Genomic DNA, 19,435 nt, shown 5'->3' on the forward strand with positions numbered 1-19,435 from the left:
TTTTTTTTAATATTTTAATGCAGAAAAAAATAAAATTCAGGCTTACTATTTTACTTCACCCATATATATATATATCAAAAAATAGTTGACGCCAATACAAATAAAGGCCAAGTTGAAGACGCCAATACAATTATACAAACAAAGGCCAAGTTGAAGAAGATTATGGGAAGTCAATTTTAGACTGATTCCGTACTGAAAATAGAGGTGGGAAGGAACTAAGCAGATGAAAAATAAATCATGCTATTAAGACAGCTCAGCATTTTTTATTTTTTATTTAAAATTAATACAATTATTGTAATGCGATAGTGCTCACCAATTTATAATCACGATTACATCCAGATTAGTTTCATAAAAAATTCAGAAAATAACGCTATTTATAAAATCAACAAAATGTCAGATACCCACACGACAACGCATGGACAGCTACAATTGGCACACATATACGGAATGGTCAATTGCCCCACATGCAAAAAGATCAATAATTAAATAGATAGCGTTGGTGGAGAAGATTTTTATGAAAAAATAATTTCCTAATTATTTTTTTTTTCACTACTCATAAATATATAGTCTCAATTTCAATTCAATCAAGTAGTTTTTTTTCTTTCTTTCTAGCTAGACATATATATTATCAAATTCAAAGATTCTATATATACCATTTTGGATCTTTAAAAAAATAAAAATAAACTCTTTGGTGTATATACATGTTAATACTAAATATTAAATGCAAGTGAGTATATTCAAGTATTAAGAACTATCACTCGTGGACATAAGATTTTTTTTTAAAAAAAAATAATCAGAAAAAAATGTAAGTAAATTTTAATTTTTTCTTTTCTTTTAAGGAGTAATTTTGTTATTAAATTATTATTTTTTGACATAACTAAGGGACCTAAATTCATTTTAATTGTTAAAAAAAATTATTTTAATACCATAAAAAACTAATTACAAATAAAGTAAACCGATTTTACTTTTTTTTTTTTCCTAAAGCAATTGAAAAAACAAAAGAAAAGGAAAGTCATACTTGGGGAGTTGGGAAACCGGAAACGTGCTGGACTAGATCTCGTAAATTCGTAATAACTTAAAGAGATAACATTAAAAATTGTATTAAAAATGTATAAGAACTCTCAGCTCTAGCTTGCGGGCTTCGACTGCCGTTAAATTTGACGGTGTTTGAATCTGGTCTTCTCGAGTTACATGAATATAAAATCTCACACGTGACATGCTATCTACCGCTCAATCTCTCATCTTACAATTTACACGCCTATATAATTGTACCTGTAACTATCATGACTATGAACTTATTTAACTAGATAATGTACAAAATACTTTAAAATTGTTATAGTTTTACGTCAAGACTTTTCACCTTGTCACTATTTTTGTTTGCTTTTTTTTTTTTAATAAGAAAAAATTAGATTGGACAAAATTCTTTTGATACGACTAGTAAATCTGATAGAAGCTCAATATAAAATTAGTAGATTAGTGTTGAAAGATCCGCCGTATAATTAAATAAGTCGAATTATACTTGACTTATATAATTTTATACTCGTGTATTAATATAACCTGAACTGACATAAAACATTTATAATTATTAATTTTTGATATGATCAGTAAACCTAAACACAAAATTAACTAGTTATAGAATTAAAGAGTAACACATTTAATTAAATAAGTAAACAGAAATCTAAAATTTTTAATCACGGACATTTCAAACACGTAAAAAGTTCAATCAAACCAATTTAAAGACAAATTTTGACAATTTCTGATGTGGATTTGGTAGTGGAAGAAGCCCAAACTCCGAAGCGCCGTAAAGGTTGAACCTAAGCTAATTGGTAGAAAATAAAATTAAAAAAAGAAAAAAAAAAAAAAAAGATATAAAAAGAAAATGGGTGCTGAATATTCGAGACGAGTTCAAAGGCTTACCTACTACCACGGAAAATGACATGGGTGTTGGGACAAATAGCACCACCTACCTCCCACCAAAGCCCACAAGCCACCACCACAACCTTAAGCTACCTCCATCACTTCCGCGTTTCGAGCACAATCGTCCACGTCACCTCCATGTCAATTATAGTTTTTTATTGCATCAGCAGTCCTTTTAGACTTTCGATTCTCATTATTTGCAATAATATTTGAAATTACTACTTATGCATTTCGACCTAAAATGCTATTTGAAGAATCTTTTTTCTATTTTTCCGTGTTTTTTACACTCAAAATCGTGAATTGGTTGACTAGGAAAATATCATTCAATTTTTTGTAAATTCGTTTTTTTTTTTCTTTTAAAAACTGTAAACAATTTTTTAAGTTTGCTGTCAGTTCGTCGGACGTGGCCGACTTTTTTTTTTTTTTTTTGTCACCATTGTAGGTCGCTTACCATTGAATGCTATCAATAATTCTCTATACAAAAAAAGCGTAAAATAGAAAAATATTTTTGTCATTAAAACAAATAGAGCCAATAATAAACAATTAAAACATAATGGCCATTGAAATATTGACTCCCTACAAAGTTTGAGCCTAACGCGGATACAAATAGGCATATGATTATGAGCCCAAAGCCTAAAAAGCCATTAGGGGGGCCTTGAATAACATACCTCATAATCCAACAACGGTGAGGTACGACTTCTTCCTATATTTTCTTTTGACTTCATCCCATTTTTTCCACTCATTCAAAATTGTTGCTTTAAACTCTCCCACTAACTTCGGTGGGCACTACTCTAATGATTCTCTCCTTATTTTATTGGAGAAATGTTAGTGTTCTTTTAGTTTTTTTTTTAGTGATTTTTTAACTGTGATGTGACTTTTAAAATCACAATAAATTAAAAGTCATATCAAATTTAACGGTAATTTTAAAAGCTATATCACAGTTGAGAGAACACAAAAAAAGCACTAAAAAAACACTTAACATTTCCCATTTTATAAGTGATCCGTTGTCTACTTCAACCGCGCAAAATCTAACTCAAAGTAATTGGCCAATTAGCTGTTTTGTTTTTGTATTTTTGGTCCTATTTTGTCTTTGTTATTTAGTATAATAAGTTCAGTTTTGTTTGTAGATAAATAAAAACTACTTATGAAGAGAGAAATTAAATTACACTCCATATGAAAAAACAAATTAATAAAAAAGACTTTCAAGATTTTCTCCAACCCTACACAGATGATTGGTTGGTGTCTATCAAAAGGGTTTCAGCACGTACCAATGGGCACTACTTGAGAAACAGATTGTTGGCAAGGGGGAGTCATGCCGGTCGTGGATGATTTAGTGGTCAAAGTCGCCAACATTTCCGAGCGCAGGATTTTTGGAGGAGATATTTCTGAGTCCATAGTGGCAACTGGCAAAAGACGAAAATAGCCTAATGGTTTACAAATATCAGAGTATCCACAATGGTAGGCGGCGGCACACTAGCACGTGCAGACAATTTTAAACCCAAAATATAATGAAATTGATTCCTCCTATCCCCATCCTCCTATCAAATTGAATATAAATAACAGTAAAGTAAAGAAAAGAAAAGCGAATACTATCCCGTTTATTTATTTATTTATTTTTTTAATTTAACTCTGAAATAAGAATATAGGAACCCTTTTCTTATTCAACACTTACAACCCTTCGGCCGGTCATTCCAAGTGTCGTTCATTTCAATAAGAAAGAACCCTTTTTTCCTCTCATTCAATACTAAGTATCCCAAGTGTCGTTCTCATGATCCAGCCAACACCGTATCCAGCACATAGTGGTTATCGGTTATTTTATAACCGGCAGTTAGCGGTTATTCAATCTAATAACTACACAGTTATAATTTTTTTTTTTTTAAAAAAAAAAAGGGTATTGGAGCTTTTTAAGTGTTTTGAGCCTTTAATTTACTTTTTTTTTTTGGTCATATTTTAAGGGTTTAAGGCCAAAATGTTTTAAAAAAGATAAATGATGGCCAAATAAATTCTAACCCAAAAACATAGCCCAAATCCATTAATCCAAATATAGAGATGGAGAAGAGTGAGAGTTGGAGTCGAGAGACATTGAGACAGAGAATGAGAGATTGAGAATTTGAGAGAACAAGAGAATGAGGGAAGGAGGGATTCAGAGAGATGAGAGAATGGCAGGCGCCATGGATGAGAGAACGCGGGATTGAGAGGCAGGAAGGGACTAGGGAGAATAAGATGAAACCCTACCCTCCAAAACGGTGCTGTTTTGAATGTTTTATTTAATAGTTTATATATATATAAAGTCAATTATTGATTATAACCGCCTTCCTCTACCCCCTAAAATCGCTAACCGCAACCGTCCTAGTTGGTTAGCTGTTTCTAATAACCGACTATCAAAGCGGTTAGCGGTTATCAGTTATAAATGGTTAGATATTTTGGTTATAACGCACGACAAAAAAAGAAAAAGAAAAAAAATTTTGAGTAGAATATTAATTAAATAATAATAATAATAATAATATTTATATTTTATTAATTTAATATTTTAGGATAAGTTATACATGAAAAAAGAAGAAAATTAGTATTAGAAAATTAATTAAATAATTTTTTTTTATTAGATCAAACTTTTGAGGTAAGTAGTAATTTAACATTATATCTATTGGTGGTTTTTCTAGTCGAGGAATTTGCTATCTAATAATTTTCTTGAAGGCTAAGATGTGAAGAACCTCATATACGGCAATGAAGTTTATGCAAAACAAAACAAAGTGAGGCAAAAAACTATCTGATGCTTAAGTTAATATCTTTATTTGTGGATAAAAAATATAATAAAAATTTGCCTATAGTTATCCATGAACCCGTGTGTATTGAGTGAGGTATGCGAAAAATAAGAGAAAGCAAGGTCGACAAAGAAAGAGGTGTGTGTGAGAGAAAGAGAGAGGGGCTCGTGTGAGGAGAAAATCAATCCAAAGAAGACCCCACCTCTTTCATCTTTCTTCCTTTTATTAAAAGATCCAACAAAAGTGGACACATGTTACCTAATGAGTGGATAATAGTATATTGTAAATAAGCATAAAAATAACGAAGCCCATTAGGGGTGATTTTCTCCCCAAGATATCAAAGTAAATGTTTTGAGTTTGAATATTGTCGTTCTCAAGGGGTAGTATGCGAGAAATAAGAGAAAGCGGGGTCAACAAAGAAAGAGGTGTGTGTGAGAGAAAGAGAGAGGGGCGTGTGTGAGGAGAAAATCAATCCAAAGAAGACCCCACCTCTTTCATCTTTCCTCATTTTATTAAAAGATCTAACAAAAGTGGATACATGTTACCTAAAGAGTGAATAATAGCATATTGTAAATAAGCATAAAAATAATGAGGCCCACTAGGGGTGATTTTCTCCCCAACATATCAAAGTAAATGTTTTGAGTTTGAATATTGTTGTCCTCAAGGGATAGCTCAATCAGTTGTGGACCACGCCTCATAAAACGAAAGTCATTAGCTCGAATCCCATTTTCTTCTTCTCTTGTGTGGACATGTTAAATATTTTAATTAATTAATTCGCGTATTAAGCTTCATTTATTAATGATGACACATGAATGAAAGTTTTAAAATATTAATTAAATAAACTATTTTTTATTAGCCGTTGATTTAACAATCATTATGTGCAATGAAAAAACATGAAGTGAAGGGGAAGAATTAGCAACGAATTGTGTTCTTCATTTTAATAACAATTATTTAAAGCAAATTCAGTGGCGGTGTTTAAAGAGCACAAACAATATGCTAAGAAAAATTTATTTAGCAAAAGAAAACACGTTGAAGCAAAATTCTTATACCATCATGGGCCTGTTATGTCAGGAAGAGCTAAACGGACTTATAACAGCGTCGGCAAATCTTCAAGCATTTGGGCCATAAATACCGGAAGTTCAGCTGAAGCCTGTAAAGCCCAAAAGAAACCCGTGGTCCACCCCAGTGCGCAAGTGAGTCTCTACTCTCTGTTGAGTCGCTAAAACGAACAGAAGCAGGAACCTCTCGTTGACACACACTCGGTCCTCTATCTCTAGAGAACGCTTCCGTACTAGCAAAGAGAGCAAGACGATGTCGTATGTGCCTCCGCACCTCAGGAACTCAGCCTCAGCCGCCACCGCCACCACCACCACCACCACCACCAGAACCTCATCTCTAAACCTAGACACTGACCGCACCAAGCTCTCCAATTCCTCAAGCTTTTCCAATGCCTCTCGCCGGAGCTCCAGCTCTCTCCGTCTCGCCGTGCCCGAAGCCGTTTTCCCTCTGTGGAAGCCCTCCGAACGCGTTCTACGCATGAATCCCGAGCAGGTTCCCCCTTCTGCCTTCTTCATTTTCTCCTACTTCATTGAACTTCCGGCGCTGCATTTGTAGGTTTTTTTTTTTTGGTGAATTGTTGCTTCTCAGCTGATATTCTAACTTAAACGTTTCGATTCTCTGTTGATTTTTCAGCTTTGAGTTCATTCATTCAATTTTTTTTTTGCTTGCAATTATTTTGGCATTTTATTTGTTTGAAATGTACTTTACTGACGATGATTCATTTCTAAATTGTGTAATAGTATGTTTTTTTAATTAAAAAAAAAAGAATTATGTATTATCTTCTTTGAGTGATATTTTGAATAATGGCTTCGAAATGGAGTCGATACACTTGTTTGACATTTCTTCTAATTTAACTGATTTATTTTTGTTCATATGTGTACTTCAATTTCTTCGAGTTCTAAACGTGAAATTGTTTGTGATATGCTGATACTTGTGTCTAACTTTTTGTGTTTCAAGTATTCACACGTGTCAAAGTTGATTTTGCTGAAACTGTTGTTACATATACAGATTGAAGATGTCCGGTTGCGGCTCAATGTCGATGTCACTGTCACTCTGGACTCCCCTCTTGCTCCTGCTCCTGTTGAGTCTTTCACGGATATGGTAATCTTTTGTATTTTACATCTCGTTTGAATTGGGCTAGTTAGTTATTACATAAGGATTTAAGAAACTATGTATTTGTGTATTTTCAGTGCTTGCATACAAGTATCATGAAGGATATAGCATTTCATGAATACACTACGCCTACTTCTATTCAGGCTCAGGCCATGCCTGTGGCCCTCAGTGGAAGGGATATGTTGGGTTGTGCCGAAACGGGAAGTGGCAAAACGGCTGCATTTGCTATTCCGATGATAGAGGTCGTAGTTCATAATATTTGATATGCTTATATGAACATAATATTTCCTTTATTTATTTCTTGGTCACAGGTTGAATATTTAGCCTGCTAAATGGTTGTTTTCTTTGTGTTGTCTTGCTCTTCAAATTTTTTTTCCCTTTTGAATGCAGCATTGTTTGGCTCAACCTCCTGTTCGCCGTGGTGATGGACCTTTGGCATTGGTTCTGGCTCCTACTAGGGAGCTTGCCCAACAAATAGAAAAAGAGGTGAGATGACTGTGTTCTGCTATAGAAGATTAATTATCCGGACAAATTTTTTTAACTCTTTTTCTTTTTAGCAAGAGAAATGCTATGCACTACACTTTTATTCCACTTTTACCCCCGTTTGCTGATGTGGCATTGCCAAGCAACCGTTGGATTAGCCTTTGCTAAAAAGAAAAGGGAAAACAAATAAATCTAAGGTCTGACTGGCAGTGTCATATTAGCAAAGTGAGATAAAAGTGTGGTGTATATCATTACTCTCTGGGAAAATTGTCATCTCTGTTTTTCTTATAAATCGTCCATGGAAATTCCTCTACTGTCTTTTTTAGTTAGGTACATTTGGTTCTTCATTTTTTTCATGTGCTTAAATAAACCCCAGAAATTTGAGGATAATCGGGAAATTTCTGTGGCATTTTCTGAATAATCTAATCTGCAAAAGGAACTCTGGAGGGTAGTAGATACTATTTTTCCAGTAAAAACTTCCTCAATGATTCATGTATTGTTACTAATATTTTTTTAGCCTATATAACTTACTGTACTTATAACTTGCTTTGGTTTTTGGTTTTGAGCAAACCTTCTAGTCCCTTTGGGTTTTGAGGACATGAACCATTTGTACCATATACTAAGATCTATAATATCTAGCTTCAAGTATTGTATGGTCTTTTCCTATACATCATGAGTGCTACTTTTGAGATTTCTCATTTGATATCAGAAGTTTTTGTATTTTGTGTTTGTTTATATGATCCATCAAGTTGAGCATCCTTTTGATATCTCTAGTTCTTTACAGGTTAAAGCATTTAGTAGATCTCTTGAGTCATTCAAAACTGCAATAGTTGTGGGTGGAACAAACATTGCGGAGCAGGTAACTAATTTTGGCAAGATAATTTTGCTTTCTACTCTTCAAATTCCAGGGATTAGTGAGGGACTGGAAATTGTCTTTTTCCTGTCTTATTGCTCTCAAAATTTTCTGGTTCTGGTTGTGGTTGAGAAGAACAAATCAGAACTTTTCGTGCTTTTTGGTTTGCCAACCATTTGTTTCTCCTTGGTGCCTTCCCTTTGGTCAATGATAGAATGTAGTTATCACATAAACGTTGGAATATTCCATTTATTTTCTTATCCTGTTTGATTATGGGAAAGTACTGGTTGCATGTGGCTTACTTTGATTTTTGTTTGGTTTGCTTTTTTTGTGGAACAGAGGTCTGAGCTGAAGGCGGGAGTGGATGTGGTGGTTGCTACGCCTGGAAGGTTTATTGATCATTTACAGCAAGGGAACACTTCCCTCTCTAGAATTTCATTTGTTGTTTTGGATGAAGCTGATAGAATGCTTGACATGGGGTTTGAACCACAGATAAGAGAGGTACATGTTGTCTCAATTCATTTCCTGGAGACCCTCATTTTTTATCCAAAAAATTATATATATTTGTTTGTTTATACTTGACCTTTGCCAGCCGACTATGCAGAATTGAAACTACTTTAAAGATTGCAAGCAGAGAAAACCAAGACATAAACTTCTTAATCGATTTGAATCATATTATGAAGATAGACATTCTTCAAATCTTATCACAGATTTTAGGTTTCAGATCCTGGGATTAATGTTTTATGTCCATTTTCTTCTAAATGTTTAGATCATAATGCATTTTTATCAAATAGAAAGAATTTTTCAACTACTGTGGGTCATAGTGTTGCTTGATAAGCCTAACTTTTTGTCATTATATCATGTGTGAAGTGATGTTAATGAAAAATCAATAAATGGGTAACCTTGAGTTTCCTGGCCACATGCCATTCCATTGTACATGTATGGTTCATCTACTCTTCAGAAGAAGGCATTTTACTCCATATTGATACTGTTTCAGGTGATGCGGAACCTTCCAGAAAAGCATCAGACTTTGCTGTTTAGTGCAACCATGCCTTTGGAGATTGAAACATTAGCACAGGTTAGATCTCCTACTAATCTTCTAATATTATTACAAGCATTTTACAAGTTATGTAAGGAGAGCAAAGTGGTAATATTCTATTAAAGTATATATAAAATCTAGCATGATTATACCATGTGTCTCTTGTGAGTAGGATCAGCGACCAACACTTGGTTTCTGAGTGTATGTATCTTCAATTTGTAAATATTTCTAGCACTAGAGTGAGTATCAACAGATTCAGGCCTTGAATATGTGTACTTTACTACTTTTTGCGCGCGTGCATACACACACACATAACTAGAATGGGCACGTTGAAATGACTCTATTGAGTTTGTTTGTTTGTTTGTTTGTTTTTTTGTTTTTGTTTTTGTTTTTTTGTTTTTTTTTTTCCATATTATACGATCCAATTTTAACTAACTTACTTTGACAACAATATTTTCTTCTGTATTTCCTTGGCTTAGTTTTTTGTCGTCATTAAGAACTTTTGTACAATAAACCCTTATTTTATCCAATGACAGGAGTACTTAACTAACCCTGTTCAAGTGAAGGTTGGAAAAGTGAGTAGCCCAACAGCAAATGTATCTCAAATCTTGAACAAGGTTTCTGCCAGTGAGAAGGTATGCTTAGATGGACGGTCAAGCCAAAATATATCTTTTTCATGCCATATTTTCAAATCTGGCTTAATGTTCGTTGATTCATCTAGACAGAATTGTTCCATTTTTATTGTTTGGGTCAATGAGGGGTCTCTTTTTTTTTTGAAGTAGAATACACATACACTCTCACTCCTTCACTCCTACACTTCCAAATGCACACTCCTTAATGTGGCAGTAAAAATTACTATTAGATTCAAAATCTAATAGTGATTCATTCAAAATCTAATGGTAATTTTACTAGAACGTTATGGAGTATGCATTTAGGAGTACGAAAGAGGGAGTGTGTGTGGCATTTCTCATAAGGATTAAATATTTCTTACAATTTCATTGCTGGGTTTGATGGTGTGGACTGTGGAGAGATGTGGTGGGTGTTTTGTGGAACGATTCTGTTCTGCATGATTTTATTTATGTCTTTGCTTTCAAATGTCTGATATTTTATAGGTAGAGTTTTGACATGACATAATATAGTGACAGAATTGAATGTGTTGTAGATTGATGGGCTTCTAGCTTTGCTTGTAGAGGAAGCATCACAAGCTGAAAGATCTGGTCATCCCTTTCGTTTAACTATTGTGTTTGTGGAAAGGAAGGTATGCACTGTTTTTTTTAACTTTATTAAGTCTTTATTGTCGTCGTTTAAGTTACAATATGTTGCTTAATATATATATATATATATATATATATATATATATATATATATATATATATTTATTCTGTTTGCATTTTTCCTGCACTAGTAGTAGTATCTAACCCTATGGACATGTGGAGTTGATGCAGACATGTTTACTTGTTGCTGATGCTATGCTCAACCATGCATGTGCATCCAACTTTTGGTTGTACACTTCTGAAAATAACCTAGTTGAATCTTCATATCTACTATGTTGAGCTTGTATATTGCTTTCATGTACTGAATAATTTGAAACAGTTCAAATTTAAAATTTTGAAATTCCTCATCCAAATCCTCTTCAAACTAGAAGGATAAATATTTTGAAATTTGAGTTTGCATATGGATATTCTGAATTTCTTGCTGTTACTGATCATGAAAAAGCTGGCAGGATATCTGATTTGCTCTTCAAACAAAATACTGTAGTTTGTAAATATGTTGCGACCTCATTTTTACTTAAATTTTTTTTTACCTTGGCGCTCATTTCCTTTTTAAATAAAATCTCATAATGTAAATCTCTCTCTCTCTCTCTCTCTCTCTCCCTCTCTGAAATAAAGTCCAGTCACCTTTGGTAGTTCTTCGAAAGATCGTGTCTGTCATGTCATTGCGTAATTTATTTACTTTTTTTTTGGAAGGTTTTAGCAAGAAGTTTTAATATTGAAATTTCGTTTTGCATGTAGACAAGGTGCGATGAAGTCGTTGAAGCTTTGGTAGCACAAGGTTTACATGCAGTTGCTCTTCATGGTGGCCGTAGTCAGAGTGAAAGAGAGGCTGCTCTACATGATTTTAGGAATGGCTCTACTAAAATTTTGGTAATTTAAACTGCATTGCCAAGAAAACATTTGCTGGAAAGCCCAACTAGTTTGAAACATTCGTTGGTTCAATATACATTACTGGAAAACTTTAGGGTGAATTTGATGTCCCGTGGGATTTTTATGGCTCATTCTGTTTTAAGATATCTTGAACTGCCATGGTTCAATATACATTGCTGGGAAACTTTAGGGAGAATTTGATATCCCGTGGGATTTTATGGCTCATTCTGTTTTAAGATACCTTGAATTGCCATGGTTTTAAATCATAATTGTATGACATATATTATCACAAATTGGAACTGTTAAAGGACATAAATTCCATCGCCACGATTAGTGGTGTGGGATTAGTTTTAAGATATTCTGAAACAACATGGTTTTAATGTTCTCGTAGTATGTTATGAGGTGGCTGTCATTTTCTGAACTATGCTTACTCATTATAATATATTTACATCTTTGTATGCTATGCAAAGTATGATTGAGCCATTAAGTTTCCTTTGTATGCATTTATGTACTCATGATGTTTAAGCGAATTTTGATAATTCACTATTTCTTAACAAGTAATTTTAATGAGTTAGAATAATTGAATTATGTCCTTCGCTCTTGTGCAATCCTTTTGACCAAGTGGTGCCCCCCTTAGCATCCTTTTAATAATAGCTTTACTTACCCAAAGCAAAACAAAAGAAAATATTTTTCCGGTATAATTTCTTCTTAGAAGAGACTGACCATTTAGTGTTTATTGATATAGAATTTGGCTTCATTAGGTGTGATATTAGCATGATGTAAAATAGCATACAGTGAAGAATTCTGGATTTTTTGTTGGTAACTTTTGGAGGATGTTGCCTATCATTTGTGAAGCAGATGAGTAGACTTTGTACCACACATTTCTTCGTTATCTTCTTCCTTTCAGATTTTCTATGTCTCTCATTCTACTTGAATAGATTTAGAAGCGTCTTAAAGTCATTCTCTTATGTGAATATCTTAGTGAGATGTTTGTCTGCAGGTTGCCACTGATGTTGCATCTCGTGGTTTGGATGTCACAGGAGTTGCTCATGTTATAAACCTGGATCTCCCAAAGGTACTTATGGCTGCAAATGAAAGCTTCTTGACCACTGAGTTTCATCTTAATTCCACAAACATACCTTGGAAGGTTATTTGAAAGAGTAATGCTGCATATACTCCCACTCTCACACTCCCTGACGTAGCTTTTAAAATCATTGTTAGATTTGGGATGGATCACCATTAGATTTTGATTCAATAGTGATTTTAAAAGCTACGTCAGGGAGTGTGGGAGTTGGAGTTTGCATAGCATTTCTATTTCTGAAAATCTGGGAATTCTCCTCAGCTTGTGGGTTGCAATTCTAGCAATTCACATTGTCATCAGTAGTGATCTCCTTGAGTACAAAAGTACCATGCGGTTTGAATCTCAACTCATGGTCAGGAAGTCTTTCTGCTACTGATATTTTAGCATCTCGTTAGCCTGGTCTTTTTCAGTCATTAATTTCCTTGTGAAATAGCAAACCTGAAGCTTCAGTTATGGCTGCCTCAATTATAGACAATGGAAGATTATGTGCACCGGATTGGAAGGACGGGGCGTGCAGGATCAATGGGCCAAGCTACTTCATTCTACACTGATCATGATATGGTAATTTCTACTCCACCTTTTGTTTTTACTTCCCTTTATGCTTACTTAGATGTGACTGATATTCTTGATTGGCATTATTGCATTTTGTAGTTACTTGTGGCCCAGATAAAGAAAGCAATTGCGGATGTTGAATCTGGGAACCCTATGGCTTATGCGACTGGAAAGGTAGATATAGTATAATATGTCATTGGTTTTGCTTGACAGCACCCCACCCCACTCTCTTTCCCTCCCTTCCTTCTCAAAGAATTGAAGAAAAAAGGTTTAGGCAAAAAAATGTGTGAGCCTCCGTTTTGTTTTGTTAAATTACCCTTTAGTCCGTGTTATAGGATTCTGTCAACAGGAAATGTAAATTGATGATTTTTCCCTCATCAGTTTTAACTAATTATTTAGAATTATGCTTCATTTTGAGCAATAGAGAGAGAAAAAAAAAGTGAAGTATAATATGGGCATGGGGAATAGAGGGTATCTGGGTATGGGTTGGAGAGTTTTAGGGTTGAGAAAAGGTTTATCAGAATCTTATACTTATCAAAATAAGTGTATTTCATGCATTTTACATGAGTTTAAAAGTGCCATTAACAATTTCCGATTGTATCAGTCATGGATTGGACTTAAGTGTATGCCAGTTGTGAAAGACAGGAGAGGTCTAAGTAATTTATGGAAAAATAGAGAGTGGTTTGTGTAAATTTGATTCAACTCAGGAGTTTTAGATATTTTACCCGAAATAAAAAGGTCTTTCATGTTTTGGTAAAGCTTGGTGGTTGCTGCTGTTAACTTATAGGTTGCAAGAAGAAAGGAGAGAGAAGCAGCCGCTGCACTGAAAGAAGCAAGAACTTCTGTGTCCAAACTCTCTGTGAACGGATCCACTGCAATAACCATGGAGGATAAGTATAAGTTCATGATTGCAGCCTCAGACACTAAAGGAGAGGGCGCTGCAGATAGTGCTTGGGATGATTGATGCAGCCCTCCCACCTTTAATGCCTCTTTCAAAAGATGATTGATGATACAATGCTTCGGGCTCCAAGATTCTTAAATTGGTAAGAAGTTGCATGTGCATCTGTGTAAAAGTTGGTTTTTCTGTAACTTCTACGTATTGCAATGATCTGTCTGTGAAGTGAGATTTGTGAGAGCATTGACACTCGGTTCAGCAAATTTCCTCTGTATTTTAGTTAAAAAAAAAAATCATATATTTTTATTTTATTTTATTTTAACTACCCATTTTTTAATCAACTTTCGTTATTTTATTTAAATATTATTTTTCAATGATTTCCTTATTCATATTTTCAAAATTCCTTCTCTTCTCATCAGTCATATTTTTAAAAGTCCAGTTAGTGGTGGTGAGGCGCTTCTTGTGTAAAGAGGAGAGAACATTGTATTTACTTCCATTTTGCATTCTGGCTTTGCCAAACCGGATGTGAATGCTCTCCCTTTCTCTTTCTCCTTTCAGTGTGGCTGTTGCATGTGGCATCTGTGCAACACTTGTTTAATGAAATGCTTTTATGCATCTACAGGTTCGTTGCTTCATACTTGGGGGCTTGAAGTGCAACCTGTGGTAATTATGAATGTTGTTCGCAAGGAAGGACACATTGCTTGATGCCTTGGAACTTTTAGGGTTTGCTTATAGGTTGCGCACATTTGTATATATCGAGAGTCAATTTTTCTTGAAAGATTGTTTGTTTTAATCGAAATATTGTTTTGGATAGCTGCTATCGTTAATTGCATATCTGGAATACGCCATATGAAATGGCAATCCCTACGCTATAATATTTAGCCTTAACGCCTACTCGGGAAACTAACAAGCTGAGTACAAGAGACGAACAAAAATCTGTTCAGCCCATTTTTATCGGTTGAAAGGCTAAAAAAGGGTGAGTTACGCTGCGTAGGAGTTTGCTTTTTTAGCTTTTTAAGAGGAAGAGGTTGGGATAGAGTCAAGATGTGACTGTACATAAGGAAACAGTTACAACCCTTTGATTTAGTAGTTTTAAACTTTTAAAACGTGTGGCTTGAAAAAAAAATTATAAAATGTAATTAATGAAATTGGTATTTTAAAAAATGAAAATAAATGTTTGATAAATTTATAAACGAGTGATTTTAAATACACTTGCTCTTTTTTTAAGGAAAGAAATACGCTTGCTCTTGCCAAGCGTAAAAAGTGATTTATTTTTTTAATGGTTTTAAACTACGTTTTTTTGGTCAAATGGACTATCAAATATAACACCTTTTTTTTATGATCTTGTTTAAAAACACGTCTTTGAATTGTATACTTGCAGGAACTCTTAATCAAAGACTTTTTAAAATGGGTAGAAGATCAGGAAAGCCAACCAAAAAAAAAAGAAAAGAAAAAGACAAATTGACATGAATTTACAAAATTGTATCTAGTGATTTGCTTTTTTGGTAGAACAAAAGAAAACATACATTGGGTCAAAGGCATACCCATAGGCATATAGGAATTGTCCGAAGTATTTACAAAGGAATATGTAAAGTTATGCTATATACCAATGTTTTTTTTTTTGTTATATGTCCGCACAAGAGAGCGGTAGAGAATTCGAACTAGTGATTTCCGCTTCATTGATGTGAGAGTCTTAATTAATTTTTAAATTATTTATTGTTAAAAAAAAAATCAATAATTAATTAAAATTGTCACAAAAGTAAAATAATTATGCGTTTGCGAGGGCACCTCATTTCGACTTTTCGTGCCAACAAAAGATCCGGACTTATCGTCACTTTTTATATTTTGTAAAGCGAACATTTTCGACACAAAAAGTCAGGTTAGGAGTTGCATCTAGCGAAGGCTCATAGAATAGAAATAGGGGCTTCAGTTTTGGGTGTTTGACTGCGATAATTAAGAAAGAATGTCTTCTGCTGCTGGAATTGCATCGAAGTTTCTGCGGCCGAGGCGTCGGCTCCAACTCCAACCCACAGACATCCAGTCCGCTGCTTTGTGGGGTGTCGCCGCCGGCACCACTGCTCTTTGGCTCATCCAGGTTCAATTTTTACATTTCTAAGCCTTTTCTTTTCTTTTCCCTGATTTTTTTTCTCGGAAGCCAAACAGAAATTATTCCAATTATCTTGATGTTCTCTTCGCATAAATCAATTGAATATTTGCCGATCCTATTATTTTAAGATTGCGCGTAATTAATTACATCTCAGATTTGTATGTAATCGCATGCGATATTGACCTTGAATCGAATCAACAACGAACATTACTCCTTTTTTAGATTTGAATCTTGTTTCTATGTTTTTAAACGTTGATTTTCTGGATGACAGCCTTACAAACGCCATTTTATAAAGAATATATGAATACTTTTATTCTAATCGATCACGTATTAGGTTTTACAATGTAAATCAAGTATATATTTGGATGAATGATGTTCAAAGCTCAGATGTAACAAAATTTTAGGGCAAGCGCTTTTCATTTTGAGGCCATATTTATCGGACTTCATTATCCGATGATTAATTCAATAAATGGTAATATTAACAGAAGCTTTAGATAGTGATGCCATAAGAATAGGACTGATGTTTTTCAATGGCGCTTCCATGACAGTATCATTTATTTCTGCACTTTTTTGTTTAGAAATTTGCTGCCATTCCAACTAGGGTTGCTATCATTAGAATCTTAAACATTTTGTATGTATGTGTGTGCATGTTTTTGTGTGGCTAAAAGATTCTTGCAGCCTTATTTTGGATTGCACTTAATTGGCTAAAGTGCTGTTTGGATGGCACGTCTAGAATATTGTTAAAAAAAGCTCCTTTTTTTAGCACGTTTACAAGAGCACAAGTGGTGTTAAAGAAAGATGGGTTATTTCCTTATCTTCGTTTTCCCTCTGTTTCGGTTTATAGTGGATTTTTAATTCTGCTATAGTTTTATTTTCATTTATTTGGCTGGAAGGATACTAGAAAATGGATGAAAAGAGGCACCAGCTGACATATGTTTGACTGCTATTGAGTACTTTTTCCCCTTAATTTAGATTTTGCTTTTATCTTCCAAAATATATGGTGTTGTGGGATCGTCAATTTTAGACTCGAACATATTATTTCAGACCCCACTGCTGGCTGTGGATAATCGATTAATTGTTACCTAATAAGGAATAAACATTTTTTCCCTCTTCCAAAATCTTGGTGAGGATTAGTTTTCATGATCTAGTGATCCTGGTTATATTGACACTTTCACACCAGGGTTTCCTACTTCTAAATCTCGTGTTGGACCATGGTTCCTTGTATCTCACAGCATATAATATTATCCATGTGATTTTCTATATTTAAATTATATTATATACATAACTTACAATAAAAATTTGGAAGTGCTTTTGGGCAGCTTCGAGTCAGCTAACAGTTAGAATCAGCAATCTTGCATCAATTAAGTTTTACTCATTGATTTGGCTGGATTGAGAAAATTTATCCATAAGTGGGAAAGAAATATGGGCTCTCTCTGTTAAAACTTTTGTTGCCTACCTTCTATTGTCTCTTCTTAAAACAAAAACATTAACAAACAACCTAAACATAAAACACTCTTAAAAATACATAAACAGTTTCACCTTTACGACAGACCATAACACTTTTTCAAAGCCAACACAAAAAAAGCACCCCCAAAATGCATTAACAAACATAGCCATAATTACTCTACTTTTTAATCCATGTATCAGTACTCTAGTTCTTGTTCTTGAAGCTTTTAATGATTATCGTTTTAATCCTCTTCTATTCCTTTAGTGAATTCGGTATCAAGTAGTTTATCTTATTTTCCTCTCTTGATTCATATATGCATAAAATCATTTAAAAGTTTGTGCTCTAATTCGTTTATATTGTACTTCTTTTTTGAGGCATTTTTTTGTTAATTTCTTATAATTTGTTTTTCAAAATGTAACAGCCATTCGACTGGTTGAAGAAGACATTTTTAGAAAAACCTGTGGTTGAAGGTTCCTGATACTGACGCAGGATCCTACCTGAACATTGGATGATCATTCTTCACGGTTAAGTGAGCAAACGGAGTAGATTCCGTATGAATAATGCTTTGTTTCTACAGCTTGTTTGTAGCTCCCTTTGGGGGCCTGCAGTGACAATAACATGCTAATTGAACTTTTCTTTTGCATATTACTATGAACTTTTTTTTGAAGGACATGTATAAGATGAGCATTATCTTTCAGCGTTGATATCATGGAGGTCTTCATTTATTTCCTAAGCTGTTGAAGCTATGTATTTGAATTGCGTAATGTTACTCTTCACACTAACATATTTTAAGTGATTTTTCATGTCAACCACTTAAAGAAAACAATAGAAATGTCACTTAAAACAGGTTAAGTCAGCCGGTGTAAAATGGGTGTGAAGAGTAGCATTCTTCTTTTGAATAAGGGTTGAATTGTCACTCATTAGTGAGCCTCTTTGCTGTCCCAGCTCAAAAGATCCAAATGAAATTAAAATTTGGTCAAAAAGTATGATTATGGTTGTTTATTATACGTAGATTTCAATTTCATCCTTGAAATATTGGTTGTTTCAAATTAGTTACTTATGGTTTGACAATGTTTTAAGAGTAATGCTATATTTTCACTTTTCTACACTTATTTTTCCATACTAATAGGTATTTTTAAAACCACTATTAGATTAAAATTCAATAAAGATTTATTTCATGTCCAATAATGGCTTTAGCCACCTATAGGTGTAAAAAAGTAAGTGTTGAGAAGTTGGAGTAAGTGTGGCATTGCTCATGTTATAATATTATGGTTATCCTACCTTGTCATTACTATATGTGAATCAAATTATTGATGTTGCATATATTTTTTTAAGCACATTATGTTTGCAAAGAGTAATGCTCTACATATTCAATATCTATTTCATTCTTATCTTATGAATTGATGTGGCAATGTCCATTAACCCTTGGATTAACCTCTATTAAAAAATTATAAAAAAAAAATAAAGAAAAATCCCAAAGGATTGATGAATATGTTACATCAACCCAATGAGACAATTGGACAGGAGTAGAAGTATTTACATACTCACTCGTTGGCAAAACACGTTAGCTAACAAATAACACACGTTAAGAAGCATGCTTTGGTAGGTGGGAATGTAGATGAAGCACATGTTGCCTCCCTAGCAGTTGGTCTGGCTTCTTTTAGGGGCAACTGTTAAAGATACCCCTCCTAGATCGGACGGATACACTTTCAAGAACTAGAATCTCCCCTTGCTATTTATACTCGATACCCTTTCTTGTGAAGCTTTCAATTTGTAAAGTGTTGTAGGTTTTCAAAAACAGAAGCGCCTGCAGCTCAGTGGATAGAGCGTCTGTTTCCTAAGCAGAAAGTCGTAGGTTCGACCCCTACCTGGCGCGCATCACATGATTTGTAACGCTTCAAAATAACATTGTTTTAAACCTTTTGTCATCTGACCGCTGGATCATAAAATTGATGTTCCTTTATACAACCAAAAACAAAGAGA

At 34.0% G+C, this 19,435-nt stretch overlaps 1 protein-coding gene, 1 long non-coding RNA gene and 1 other non-coding gene across 3 annotated transcripts; all 3 read left to right on the forward strand.

Moving 5' to 3' along the window:
• Window positions 1-5,916: 5,916 nt before the first annotated feature.
• On the forward strand, window positions 5,917-14,711 carry LOC132164326 (DEAD-box ATP-dependent RNA helicase 20-like). Its single transcript, XM_059574818.1, has 15 exons — window positions 5,917-6,230; window positions 6,747-6,839; window positions 6,929-7,093; window positions 7,242-7,337; window positions 8,119-8,193; window positions 8,527-8,688; window positions 9,185-9,265; window positions 9,763-9,861; window positions 10,389-10,484; window positions 11,239-11,370; window positions 12,371-12,445; window positions 12,923-13,012; window positions 13,103-13,177; window positions 13,791-14,046; window positions 14,521-14,711. Exons 1-14 carry the CDS (start codon window positions 5,991-5,993, stop codon window positions 13,965-13,967), a joined length of 1,656 nt encoding a protein of 551 aa, XP_059430801.1. The 5' UTR covers window positions 5,917-5,990; the 3' UTR covers window positions 13,968-14,046; window positions 14,521-14,711.
• Window positions 14,712-15,736: 1,025 nt separating this feature from the next.
• On the forward strand, window positions 15,737-18,156 carry LOC132164164 (uncharacterized). The gene is made up of 2 exons (XR_009438355.1): window positions 15,737-15,993; window positions 17,874-18,156. It is a non-coding gene; the product is annotated as an uncharacterized LOC132164164 (long non-coding RNA).
• Window positions 18,157-19,255: 1,099 nt separating this feature from the next.
• Window positions 19,256-19,328, forward strand: TRNAR-CCU (transfer RNA arginine (anticodon CCU)). Its single transcript has one exon. It is a non-coding gene; the product is annotated as a tRNA-Arg (tRNA).
• Window positions 19,329-19,435: the final 107 nt, after the last annotated feature.

Source organism: Corylus avellana, chromosome ca10 (genome assembly GCF_901000735.1).
Source record: "Corylus avellana chromosome ca10, CavTom2PMs-1.0".
Taxonomy (NCBI): domain Eukaryota; kingdom Viridiplantae; phylum Streptophyta; class Magnoliopsida; order Fagales; family Betulaceae; genus Corylus; species Corylus avellana.